The sequence below is a fragment of the Atractosteus spatula genome, chromosome 1 (assembly GCF_055471065.1).
Source record: "Atractosteus spatula isolate fAtrSpa1 chromosome 1, fAtrSpa1.hap1, whole genome shotgun sequence".
NCBI lineage: Eukaryota > Metazoa > Chordata > Actinopteri > Semionotiformes > Lepisosteidae > Atractosteus > Atractosteus spatula.
Window position 1 is genome coordinate 13,100,071 of NC_142706.1, and position 13,994 is coordinate 13,114,064.

General features: G+C 38.5%; 1 protein-coding gene across 2 annotated transcripts; it reads left to right on the top strand.

Moving 5' to 3' along the window:
• Window positions 1-2,803: 2,803 nt before the first annotated feature.
• Window positions 2,804-13,052, top strand: trmt10b (tRNA methyltransferase 10B). 2 transcript variants are annotated; one of them, XM_088917198.1, is made up of 10 exons: window positions 2,804-2,817; window positions 3,358-3,578; window positions 5,124-5,232; window positions 5,547-5,680; window positions 7,385-7,537; window positions 8,898-8,976; window positions 9,378-9,445; window positions 9,735-9,858; window positions 11,078-11,233; window positions 12,939-13,052. In XM_088917198.1, the coding sequence occupies exons 2-9, from the start codon at window positions 3,381-3,383 to the stop codon at window positions 11,224-11,226; spliced, it is 1,014 nt and encodes a 337-aa protein (XP_088773324.1). In that variant the 5' UTR covers window positions 2,804-2,817; window positions 3,358-3,380; the 3' UTR covers window positions 11,227-11,233; window positions 12,939-13,052. The 2 variants fall into 2 exon arrangements, with proteins under 2 accessions (XP_088773324.1, XP_088773317.1); XM_088917191.1 differs by lacking the exon at window positions 12,939-13,052 and having other exon boundaries at window positions 11,078-12,416.
• Window positions 13,053-13,994: the final 942 nt, after the last annotated feature.

Consider the following 13,994-nt stretch of genomic DNA (forward strand, 5'->3'; position numbering starts at 1 on the left):
AAGCAAAAAAAAAGATTACAACTGTTACCCTTCTCATGTATACTGCTGCTAATATATTCCATATTAATGTCATGTATTGTACTGTATATACCACTGCTACTTGTATTTTTACTGCTAGTTTCCACTATGTTGTTAGCACACATGCTGTTGTCTGATGTAATGCTCAAAAATGCAGGAAAACTAACTGAAAACCTACGATTCATGGCCAGTGACCAAGAGAACGATTTGACTGAATTAGAAAAATCAGTTCAGATGAACAACACTGTGATAGCCTAAACAAGCAGGACACTGTTCAAGCTTTTTCTTGAAAAGATTCTAGATCCTTCCATGACTGAAACTCCTGCCAACATCAGTCCCTTCTCTCCCACCCTATCCTGTTAAACTATCATTAGTCATGAGCACTGAACCACTTCATAGCTACTGTAATTCAAAACTGTTCTTAAGCCACAATTGTATTGTTTTACTCTTTGCCTAATTATATTGTTCTTCTTCAACAGTATAACTCGTTGTTTTACCTTATATTGTTTATATCATTGGTATAACCTGTTATATATTCCATTAAAAACTGATGGTGTTGTAAAAATCCTGTAAGGAACAAGCAGGTGTTAATGCAGAAATGTAATAGAACTGAAAATAACACATTTCAGCTGTGGGGCCTTCCTCGGGCGTGTGGAGGAATGTTGGGAGAGAGCACGGATATATCAGGTGAGCAAAAGAAAGAGTGAAATGAGGTTTGGGGGTCAGAAAATAGGTCCAACGAGGAGACAAATTCAAATAGAGGTGTTGAAGGCAGAAATCTGCACATTATTGAAGAGATTTAGAAGGAACGTATTTTATCATGGATATCTTGGGGAAAGGTGAACCTAATATAACAATATTTTGGGCCTACAATGTCTTCTCTGAAGCAGACGTCTTTGAATGGGTGGGAGCCTTGAAATGAGTAGATATCAGTTTGGAGAGATCTTTGATCCTCGGTGCTCTGATATGTTCCCTGAATCAGTCAGCCAGTCTTCTTCGTGTTTTCCCCAATATTAGAAATCCAATTGCTGGTCAACCATGATACCCTCTAAGTCGCTATGAAATGGCCCGACGGGTTATGCGTCTGAGTTCTTCTGACTATTTCCAGGTGATAAAGACGTTATGCTTACTGTGGAGAAGAAATCTGCGCATGTGAGATTATTGTTTGTCTGGAAAAAAGCTTCCAGAGTCTCCCAGATTCTCTCTTGGGACCTCCTCTCTCACTTCCTTCTACCCATTTTCACATTTAATTTCTTTTGCTTTCCTAACCCTTATATTCAATTCCCCATATTCTATCCCTCATCCCCACACACACCCGAAGAAGGCTCCTTTCTTCTTTCTTTTGGACTTTTTAGCATGGAATTAACTGTGTTCTACAAAGATTTCATCTCTATGTTCTACATGGAATTAACCTTTGCAGCTCATCTGCTGAGGCAGATCACCACATTATCTTCATTTATATTACAAATGCCTGAAACTGTGATACAGTACGTCATTGTAAAGCTGTGATTCTTTTATTTAAGTTGCCTTGAATAAATGGGTATGCTAGATAAACTGAGAACATATAACCACAACACACACACAGAATGAACAGGAAAGCCGTGCATTTGCACTGATAATATGTTAAGATCTTAACATAAAAATGCCTATATTTCTAAGACAAGTAACAGTTCATAAGTTACAGGATTAGTTATTTTAGTTCTAGTAAAATTTGAGATTTGTTTTGTTTTAGACTTTGGATTTTTTGTTTTACATGTATGTTGTTCTTGTGAGCTTTTGGACAGGCTTTATTTTTATACAATACCAAATCTGTCATGATTACTGATTTGATTTGTGATGGAAATTGCAGTAGAAGTAATTAAACGTTTTTAATCTGTTTTTTTCATTTTCTTTGGTCATACTGATAGTGATGCTTGCATTTAAATAATAAATAATGTTTTTTTCTCAATATTTTGCCGGAAAAATTCAACAACTCGCCTGACAGCCAATGAAAGTTTATTTTTGTTTCAGAAACAAAACAGGAAAAGCTACCTCCGTTTTTAAACTGTCCTGTAGTAACTAAAGAGCGCCATCTTTTGGAGAATCTGGCAACATACATAGAAACTTTGTACTAACCTCAGGCAATCCTTCACCTATTTTGTTAAAAAATGGGTAGAATACACTCGGGGGTTACTAATTAAGGCCCGGTTTTACATTACATTAAGCTACATTAAGTTTATCCGCGCACATTTAGATTATGAAATAATTATGAAGTCACGGTATTTACTATTTTAACTATTCCACTTAGGTATTTACTGTTTTTTTCTTAATCTAAAATTGATCTGAGAGACAATCTTAATTTGGAGTCTGAAATCTGACATCCCCATAAAAATACATTTATTTCATTTAATAATCGCATTTTGTTTAGAACACAGTTGACAACTGACAGTATTGATGACGCTCAATAATATAAGCTTTTTGTGATATAGTGTTGAATTTCTTCACACTGTTGGTTTGGGTATGTATTATATTTTTATTTGAGGCTGCAATCAAGCCACCCCGCAATAACTCTAAAGTCGCTTTGGGTCTACAGATTCTGCACAGAAGTCTGGAAATGCGACGCCACAAAAACGACGTCATGCATAGATTCTGAAAACTGCAGAATATGCGTCACCAGAGCTTGACCAATCGACAACTTGAAATACGATGACGTCTATTACAAGCGCCACAACAACAACTCCTATGGGCGGACACGAGGTTTTAGAGTTTAGATTTGAGTAGAACTGTCAGTTTAGTCGGACGGAGAAGTGTGATATAGAGGTACGTATAGTTTAATAATGAAATATCTTATTTTACGAACTTAATGCATGTACCAGTACCAAGGTTAATTTATCTTTTTTTCAGTATTTTGAACAAATACAACATTAAGAACACTGGTAAAAAAAACTGGAGACACCCAGACTCGACACACGAAGACGCTCCGCGGCATTTCAAACTTTCTCGTTTTTCCTGGGCGATGTCCTATTAGATATATCTTTGATGTGTTCAAACCGTAGTTGGATAGGGCTGCCCCATGTCATATTGTCACAATTCCAATTGGTTATGAATTTTGATTTAGTTTTGTCTGATGAGTAGGTGTAGATCATAGTAAGTAGGCACATCATAATATTTAAAAACTGAACAAGACATGTATAAAACAGATCATTATGTGTCACTGTGCAACGCGTGACTTTATTTTGTAGATGTCATTAAATGTGCCTTTTTCGTCAGCAGTTTTGACGTTCATCGTTAACGCGGATACTTAGTGTAGTTGTATTATTTTTACGTTTAACACGTAACCTAACCATATGTTATCCACAGGGCGCATTTTAAAGAAAGGAACCATGGTTGAACGTGAAACTGAGAAATCCGAGCACTCCTTGAGCTGCGGAATGTCGAAAGGCCAACACAAGAGCGAGGACAACCACATTGGCGGCGAAGTGTCTTCGTCAACCCAGGAAATGTTTGAGCTGCTGCGTATTGACGTCGACAGCGAGACGTTGAAGATTCCCAGGACTGAAAACCAAGACAGCTCGTGCTCTGTGAGTACCATGCTTAGATTTCTAAGAGCTCACAGCTGCTGTACGTTAACTTTAATGCTCTGGGATCAAAGAAACATGATTCTGAAACACTTTTAAAAAGGGTGCAGAGGTGAGGGCAAGTAATGTATCTTGCATTTTCATTTTGTGGTGCTACTGAACGCTTTCATTTCCATGGTGATGGTCCTTCCCAAAACTCATAAGCTTGGATGGATGCACAGATTTCAATTTATTAAAATACTTTATTGGCCATATACAATTTTTTGTATTAGGAATTTGTCTTTTCCCATACCCCAGCTTGCTCTCCATGAGACACACAGGCACACAGACGGGGAGAGAGAAGCCTGGGGTCAGAGCGCAGGGTCAGCCATTTATACGGCGCCCCTGGAGCAGTTGGGGTTAAGGGCCTTGCTCAGGGGCCCAATGGAGTAGGATTCCTCTGCCGGCCGCGGTATTTGAACCGGCAACCTTCCAGCCACAGGCGCAGATCCTTAGCCACAGTTCCAGCAATATCTGACCACAGGGCCAATAAAGTCAGCATATCTTTAGAGAATTGTAGGTGAAGTCAGTTCTTTTGGATTGCAGTTGACTGTAATGGACCCTCATCAGACACACAAAATAGATTCCTGGGTAAGCTCTGGCTGTACTCAGGATCTTATATACTTGAATCAAATCTTCTCTCAGTCTCCTCTGTTGTAACTGATGAGGTTTAGCTCCCTTGACCTGTCCTTACACAACAAAACCGTAAGACCAGAAATCATTCCTGTTCTCTGACATAAATAGAAATTTAACTGTATTGACATATTTTCTAAATAAAAGCTAGTTAAACAAGTCCATTTTCACATGGAACATTTATGTTTGTAATTTATGTTACAAATTATGTTTATGTCAGATCAGCTTTTAGAAAATGCTAGGGGCAAACCAAAGAAAAGACCTCCATTTTATTTTCCTTTTATACCTCCCTGTTGAACTGTCCTCAGTTATAAGTTATATGTCATAAGAAGAGGATCTGGTCATCGGGAATGTGCTATACAGAGGCATCTGTGCCAAGCCTTGGGACTGCTCTTTCCAGGTAACAGCTCAAGTTGGTACTGTACCTGGGAAAAGCTATATACTGCAGGAACACTTCTTATCCATTAGGTGTCTCTCTTCCCTCTAGTTTAAACATACAGAGCCATGGTGGGTGGTACTGTCTTTAAGTGAGTCATTAAAGATTATATTGTCTTTCTTCAAATGCAGTGATGCTATCCTTGTATCCACGGGCAAATCCAGTTAAAAGGAAATGGCAAATTGTAAAAGCACCATATCCTACTGTCTTTTTATGTAAAATCTTTACTGATGTGTGTATGATAGTGCTGCAAAGCTCTATATTTGACACACCAGTGCTCATCCCTAATAGGAGTATATTAGATGAACACAAAATCATGAGGTTTTCACTCCTATGTATTTTGAGGTCATGTTGCATTCTGGAAGATGATCCCCTATGTACATGCATGTATTGTAGCTGTCCGATATACCCAACCCGATTTTTTTTTTTACTTTTCACAGAGAAATGTTTTGAGGAAGCAGAAAAACTGGGAGAAGACACTGGCTGCAAAGAAAGGCAAGAGGAGAGAAGAGAAACAGAGAAGGAAGCTGAAACGCATTGAGGAGTCAGGTACATAGTGTCACTGAATGACAGAAAGATGTGATAAGACTGATTCGGGAGGTAATGCTGAAATCTCCCATATTCCTTTGGTGGGTGCCTGGCAACACATTCCATTTGTTTAACTTAACCTAAAGTTCTCCATGTAATGTTATGAGAGTGTTCTGCATACAGTTAAAAATATATCTAATTTTACACTTTACAAAGCCATGAAAATATTTTTGTTTATTTCAATGAAACTTTTCTAAATAAAATCACAAAGCCCAGTGGGAATTTGAAGTAATGTGTGGTTTAGTTGTCACATGTGGCTTGCATTTGTATTGCAGGCAATATGCTGCAGAGCTCTCAGCACAGCAAGCGTGTTGTAAAAGCAATCACCAAAGAACGCCTGATTGAGGCCAAATCTGTTGGCCCCAGACTCTGCATTGATTTGAGCATGACAGACCTCATGTCTCACAAGGTGGGTTTTGATATGCGGTCATTAACAAGTTAATAAATTGCAGGGTTAAAATACACATTAACTGCTCAAAGTCCATGTAGATATCCAGTATAGACTGGAAAGACCAGGTAGAAACTGTCTGGTGTGGCTTCAAGAAAGGCATCTTATTTTTAATGTGTACAAAACGCGTACAATTTCTAATTAAGCCACTATGCTGAAAATGCAGATAAGCCACACAAATACAGGATGATTGCCAAAATAAAGGAAACACTTGAATAAATAAAGGGATACAACGTGTATTGAAAGCAGGTGATTCCATACAAGTGTGGTTCCTGAGTTATTTAAGTAGTTTACATTTCATAATGCTCAGGATCATGTATGAAAATGCTGGGCAGGCTCAGTTGCCCATTATTTTGGCTACCTTGGCCAGAAGGAAAGACCTCAGTGACTTTGAGAGAGCGGTGATTGTTGTGGCAGGTTTGGCAGGAGCTTCAGCGATGAAGACTACTCAACTTGCTGATGTTTCACGAGGAACAGTGGCTTAGGTGATGGCATGGAAGTCTTGAGGGAAAAACATCATCAGCTAGGGGCAACAGTGGACGAAAGCACATACTCCTTGACCCTAATGCCAGTGCATTGGTTTTAGATGCAGGTCAAAGCAGATGTGCAGCTCTGAATCAGTTGAGCAGGGAGTTTCATCAAGTACTGTACATCGAGAACTTCACAGAGAGGGATACTATGGTTGGGTTGCAGTGCCTTTACCCCAATTTACACCTAAAACAGCACTTTTGCAAGTAAAAGTGGTGCAAAGAACACGGGCAGTGGTCTACTGAGCAGTGGAAAGAAGTCATATGATCATGAGTCATCCTTCACCCTGTTCTCACCAAGCACATGAGTCCACGTGTGGTGCATGGCAAAAGAAGCCTACAGGTTCAAGTGCTTGTTTCCCATGGTGAAGGGTTCTGACAGCTGTGTGGGATGCATTTTCTTCACATGGATTAGGCCCACCCAACCCCTTAGAGGGCAAAACAAATACCAATAAATACAAAGCCATTCTGAGTGATCACATTCACCCTATGGTGAAGCATTTCTATCCTGATAGAAGATAGTGGAATACTCCAGGATGACGATGTTCCCATCTGTAGAGCACGGGTGATCACTGAATGGTTCAGTAAGCGTGAAAAGTATGTAAAGAATAAGCCAAGGCTCTTCCAGTCCCCAGATCTCGACCCAGTTGAACACTTATTGGCAATTCTGGAACGGTGCCTGAGACAGCGTCTTCCACCACTATCAACAAAACACTTTATTTTGGCAGTTCCCTGTATTTCTTCTTAATTTAGTTTTTTACAAAGGGTACAAAAGCCTTTAATCTGTTATCTATACACGTTTTAAAAGAAATCCGTATGTTATGTGTTTGATTGTCCCAGATGGCAGCTCATATCTGTCTGGTTCATGAAAATTATTACATTAAGTTATTTTTTAGAATATTGTTATTTTTTGTCTTTGAGGATTGCACTTTTAATCTCCATATTATCCTTACTGCTTCTGCATCATGCAGGATGTTCAGACAATTTGTACTCTTAACATGGCTTGTTTTGGTTCAGTAAAAGTACAGTTTTCAAAACATTTGCACATATACAATGGTGCTGGCAAAAGTAGCTTTTGCTCGGTTGCTATTACAAATATGATACATGAATGAAGAAGGTTTTTCTGTTTTCTTTTCAGGAAATAAGTCGTCTAGCTGGCCAAATAAGGAGGCTGTATGGCTCCAACAGAAAAGGTGCCAATCCCTTCCATTTATACTTGACAGGCCTCCGAGAAGACGGCCTGCTGTACAAGGAGTGCCTGCGAAAGAATGATGGGTTTTTGAACTATGTGGTAGGTGCCTCTGCAGCAAGACCCCTGGAGCATGCGTTCTGTGCAAAGCAAATATGTCACAAGTGTCTGTGGCTGGGACATTCTTCATTGATTACTGCTGTGTGCTCCAGCTCGGGTCCTCGTGGGCCAGTGTGTCTTCTGGTCTCTAGCTCTCTTTAAAGCCATAGCACCTGAAGAGCTGAGAGGCATTTACGCCAGTAATGAGCTGATTCAGGCTATTAAAAGTTGAGGTGGAATGAAGTCCTGCAGACATACTGGTACCTCCAGTACTGATAGTGGACCTCCAGGTACTATTACAATGGGCATCACAAGACACTTATCACTCTCTCTCTATGTATATTTAGAATAATTATTTGAGGAAATCCAAGTGTGAGGGTCTTGGGAGGAGTTCCACTCACTATAGAACTCCATTTTTTAGTGATTTATTGCAATCTGACTGCATAAGATTACATTGCTCAAGTTCTGGGACCTCATTTGCTGCCCTTACTGCAGGCTCACCTTGACATGACAACATCCCAGCGGAACAACAAACCTCCTCATGCGGTCTGGCTGTCTTCTGAGATGAGAATGTGACAGCTGTGTTATTATAGCTATACCTACTCGCCAGACTTGAGCTGCTAGAGCTCGGAAAACAGTGAGCGCGTTTGTCCAGTCTCTATGAGAAGAACTGGAGAGAGTTCTCTAAGACACCTTCATCTTGGTGCAAAGTGTGTGTGGCAGATGAATAGTGTGTATTTCAAACAGGGGTCACATGTGCTACTTGTTTGACAAATCCACATAATGAATTTTAATGTTATTGTTCCTGGAATATTATCAGGGTTTATTCCTGATAATGTTGTGAAGTGTGTGATTTCTTTTGATGATCGTTATAGTATATGTAGTAAGTCCACATCTCAAACTGTAATTACACATTGTAATATTTAAGTCCATATTTCCAAAATGATATCGTCTACAGCATACTGCTTCTGTAGAATGAATTGCATTTTGAATGTATAAGCACAAACTTAATATTTTGTCCAGTAATAGACAACCTCGTTAATTATGTGTCTCTTGATGCTCCTTTGTATTTAACTAGTCTTGTGCTATTTGAGTTCGGAAAGGGACACTCTCTGTATTGGAATACATGAATGTAAAAGTGCATCATGTCTCTTGTTCCGTCAATATCACGCTTAATTCCCATGCAACTTTATTCTGTCAGTAGTTTAGAGGTTTAAGTTCTTTGACGGTTATAAATATAGCATATAATCACACAGATAAAGATGAAGTTGCTTTAGAAAATGGCCATTAATCACAAAGGCTGGCACTGTATTTTATTAGTAGTAAGGAGGTAATTTTTAATGATTTACTAATCTGTATTTAGATGGATATAACGGAAGAAAGCTGGCTGGATTTGTTCCCTTTGGATAGTGTAATATACCTGACTCCTGACTCAGAACATGGTAAGACCATAGTTTGGACTAGAGAAGTTTGGAGACTAACCATGGTGGTGTGCTCGAGATAACCTGCTCATGTGTTTAAGAAAAAAAATGGTGGTGCTTTCATGTTAGGGACAAAGGCGACAGAAGATATTGAAGTCAGTGGTCCTGCAAAGTTTAGTGACAAATTCCTAGTTTTCCCTCTCTTTAATGTGATCTCTTTTTTGAATACAGTTATGTCCATTGTCCATGTTCCTACAAATGCTCATTTTAAAAAGATTAGAAAGTTTTGTAACAGTTGTCCTTTTTCTAATTTCAATAGCACTATACTGTGGCAGGCTAGCCAGCCAAGCCAGAAGGCATGTGTTATTGCATTTTTGGCTCATAATGCTAGTACATTCATTGCGCTGCTGTTGGATTTTTAGCTCTGGAACATGTAGATCCTGACAAGGTGTACATCCTGGGGGGTTTGGTGGATGAAAGTATTCAGAAGGTAAGTTGTTTTTGACAACAGGTTCCTGCAACACATACTAGGAACAAGTGGCTTTCTAATAAGATTTCTAATGATATAGTGGAACAACACCATATTCTGGAATAATTTGCATCGCCATCCCCACACCTGCCAAAAAATGAATAGAAAGTGTTTAAATATACAACTATTATACATTTACTGTAACCTATTTACTTTTGGTTTTATTTTTGACTACCCCATTGTATCTTTTTAAGATTTTTTTTTCTGTGATTTTTTAAAAATGATTTCGGCTTCATTATGTTTCTTTTAGAAGATAACATACCAGAAGGCAAGGGAGAGCTGTGTGTGCACAGCCAGGCTACCAATCCAGGAGTACATGGTCAAAAAAACAAATGCAAAGAACTTCCACTCAAAGATACTTGCAGTCAATCAAGGTGAGCAAATTGGTTTGCTGTGCTTCTCTCGTGAATAACAGTGATGACTAAACTGCACTCGAAAATCACTGGAAGGATTGTTTTTGTTTCTCATTCAGAAACCTGCATGGCAAATTTAATCCAGTATGCAGCTGAGTGACACTGGCTTTTGCACCATTTGTTGTTTCGGTATTAAAGAAAAGTAATCGTATTACCTTACTGTTATAAACCTGATTGCAATTTCCCATAGACAAGAGTGGTGAAAAGCCATTGATGGTTTGAGAATTCCTTTGTGAAATAAAGCAGAGGTGATAAGACCTTTGTTTTTTTTTCTAAAGAAAGGTAATTCCTTGGTTATTTTAAAAATGAAAAATGTTTTTATTTTGGGGACAATTAGTTCTATTGGGGTGAAGAGAGTAAGAGACCCCAGATACAAAACCCGTGGTTTTAAGAGAAGAGTCCTGCAGTGAGAGGAAGGAGCAAAACCTTTTCAGTTTTGAACAGAGGAGACTACAAGGGGCTTGATAGAAGTATTCAGTATCTTCAAGAGCATTGACAAAATCATCCCAGCAGATTTCTTCAGAATAAACAGCAGTGCCCTTCATCTAACTGTATTACCATTTGGGTTACAAAAGATTATTTTGTGCAAAAAAATGACAAATGATAAAGAAAATCCATCACTGGATACGGTGTCTGAACTTGAACTTTATTGCCATATGTAATTGGTACATGTACTGGTACAATGGAATTCTTACAGAAAGTCACTCGATTGTTAAAACAAGTGTAAAAAACACAGAGTGCAGACAGTGCATCAAGACAATATACAAACAAACAGTAGACAATGTACAAGTAAATAGTTTGAATGTTAACAATGCAGACGTGTAAACATGACTGGAGATGTGCAATAAATAAATGAGAAATCATAATGAGGTAGATGGTGTAGGTGTGGTCCGAGGGGCATGGCTAAATGTGTTCGCCAATCACACTGCTTGTGGATAGAAGCTATTGAGGAATCTGGTGGTAAGTGTCCGTATGCTCTTGTATCTCTTGCCTGAGGGCAGTGGGGTGAAGAGCTCATGCCCGGGGTGGTGACTGTCCTCTGTGATAGAATGTATCTGAGTTGAATACAACAATATTATGGGTTGAAAACAATCCCGTTGTGGGACTCGGCTGCTTGGTCCAGGGGCTGTTTCCACTTGTTACTGGAATTAACTCTTAGGATATGTGTTTTACTCCGCAGTGTTTGATATCCTGATGACGTTCTGTGAAACTCGGAGCTGGCCAGAAGCACTGAAAGCAGGCGTGCCTCCTGGCAAAGGCTATGTTCTCCACGGAGAGTCTGCCCCAGACACGCATCTCTGCGCGGAGTCTGCCCCGGAAACACTATAGAAAAGAGGTAACAGGCACCTCTGGCCTCGGAGTACTGCGTGCGTTTCTGGTTTTCATCCACCTCAGATCTTAATGGCTTAATTGAACTTAATTAAGTGGAAATGAAGTCGGGTCAGTTGTGTTTTCCACCTTAGTCAATGTGCTAATTGAAAGGAACCAGCAGGAATCTGGCACTTGTGGACCATGGTTGCCTACCCTGGGAGTGTGCTACTGTTACTCTCTGCTTTTCATTTAACAGTGGGTGGCAATGCTACAGGTACTCCTGATTCTTCTCTCAAAAGACCGTGTGACTACAGAAATATCAGCTTGTATTTTCGGCTTGAAATCCAAAGGGCTGTACTTCACTATGTCACGGAGATCACTCGTTATAATTTTTTCGGGTACATTGATTACTAAGTATGACTACAATATCTTGGTAGTTCCATTGCAGAGAAAACAAAACACTGGAAACTCCTTATGAAGGAAGACACAGAATAGGCCTCCCCTTGGCCTTACCCATGGACTGGAGAGAAATAATTGCTGTATTTATTTTACCAGTTTAAAATTTAAAATGTGGCGATTGAATTTGGTTTTAATTCAAGTTTGACATTACCAGTTGCTAATCAACTTGACTCAACGACTGCTGCACCGTTCTACAAGCCCAGTGGTAATGAGAACTGCACACACCTACCTCTGAAACACCACTGTTGAGCCCTCCTGCTGCAGTGTCACCTTGAATAAGAAACCACGCGTATTTATTAAATCTTGTGCCGCGGCCATATTGAAGTCCAACATCCCTGCAATAAAAACAGGCTTTAGTTAAACAGTCCTTTGTTTTTTTTTTTATTCCTGATGCTTTTGTAAGAATAAAAATCTATTATAATTTAATATTTTAAAAGCAATTTAACAGCACATAACTAACTACCTAATCTAACTATGAAAACTACCAAAACAAAACCAGCACTGTCTACCAAATGGGTTAAATGGGCCCAGTGACTGCCTTTTATTTTTAACTGTATTTTTTAACAGCTTTCTGTGCGTGTTGTTTTTCTGTAATTTTGTAACCTGTCTTTGTGAGTCCCTGTGAACAAGGTGCTTGTACATTAGTGGACCCATCCTGCATATATGTACTGTAAATATGGTAAATACGAACTGACAGCTACCAACATCTTGGTAGGTGTTTTCAAACAGTCTTTCAATAAATATTTGCCTAGCCCTCCATAATTATATGGTGAATTAACCTTTTTTTTTGTCAAACTGTTATTATTTAAAATTACCCTGACCTCTGATCAAAAACTGCTTGTTGTGTTTTGATGGACTGAAATGAAGAGATGGCCTTAAATATACTGCACAAATGTGCTGTGTACAACACCATTTGTAGAGATATGGCTAGTGTCAAAGATATTAATTCAGCATGTTAAAGTTCTCATTATGAAATGTTTTTATTAGTTTTCATTTTGATTTATTGAATATGCAGACCGTGTTCAAGAAAATAATTCAAAATTATGAATAACTCCAAAAAGGGGTATGTAACCTCAGAATAAGTGAAATCCACACATCGGTTCAAACTCATAAATCTTTATATTGGAAGGAACTGAGAAGGACAGTCAAACAAATTGAAATAACCTATTTTATCGTATCTCCCTTCTGTGTAAATTCCCCAACAAATGGGGTTTTCCGCCTGCCTTGTTCCTACTTTCACTGATAACGTGTGCTTTCTCACATTTTCTCAGAATGTCACAAGAAATGTCAGCTGTGAAAGAAATAGGGAACTTTGGAATGAACCATTTAGGAAAGCTGAACTGACACAGATTCACAATTGGAAACTAATAAAGATGGAGGACAGGAAATACTTCTTGACACAGAGGTGCGGGGATCTGGAAAAGGCTTCTCAGTCAGGTGATTGAGGCCCTGACTGCAGGTATTTGTAATAATGACGGGATGAAATTTTACTTTCGCATAGCTATAAAACAACTTAACAAGCAAAATGCACTCATTGACCTCTTCTTGCTTGGATACTTTCTTATGTTCTAAAGTAAAGACGTGAAAATAATCTCTAATCAGAAGCAACCGAAACAACGTTAGAAAGGTGATATGCTATGGCTTGGAAATTTAGATGAAAATAATGATGTTCACAGGACCAGAGGATTAGGATAAATTAGTACTGCTCTTCTTCTTCTGCAGAAACATAAGCATAGGTTGCTTTTGAACGAGACCTGCTTGGTGGTAAATATATCAAATACAATCCACTTACTGTCTTTATAGACTGACTGGGGTTAACAAGATTTATTCATTTAAAACGTTTTGAAGGAATAGATGAATCAATTAACATTGCAGTGCTGACTGGATTCATGTCTAGAAACGTCTGTCAAACAATGCTATTTTATACAAGTAACATACATTATTCAGTAACTCCATGCTCCGTTTTTTCTGACTACTGCATTGTTTGGAAAGACTAAACATAAAGTCTGCACATAATCTAACATAATCTAAAAATGTATTTATTTAACAATTCAAATACTCTTTAATGTTTCATTTCTAAAAAAAGACACATGCCATTTTTACACTGAAGAGTCTTAAAATAGTTGAACTATACTGATTTCACAGTGGTATTTCTTGAGTACTGAACATTTATTTGTTCCAACAAGTTGTAGTTAAGATTTACAGTGAATATATTATTTTTCTCTAATGACATGGACAGTCCTGACATTTATAGAAGCCTTGTGTGACAATACCGTCAATAATTGAATATATACTATAGTATAAGAAGAATGCGAGAATGTTTCAAG

Excerpts from the sequence above, each read along its gene's own strand:
- trmt10b (XM_088917198.1), top strand. The coding sequence starts at position 3,381 with ATGGTTGAACGTGAAACTGAGAAATCCGAGCACTCCTTGAGCTGCGGA. Across the intron at positions 3,579-5,123 it reads ACCAAGACAGCTCGTGCTCT|AGAAATGTTTTGAGGAAGCA; the intron begins GTGAGTACCATG and ends TACTTTTCACAG. Across the intron at positions 5,681-7,384 it reads CAGACCTCATGTCTCACAAG|GAAATAAGTCGTCTAGCTGG; the intron begins GTGGGTTTTGAT and ends TTTTCTTTTCAG.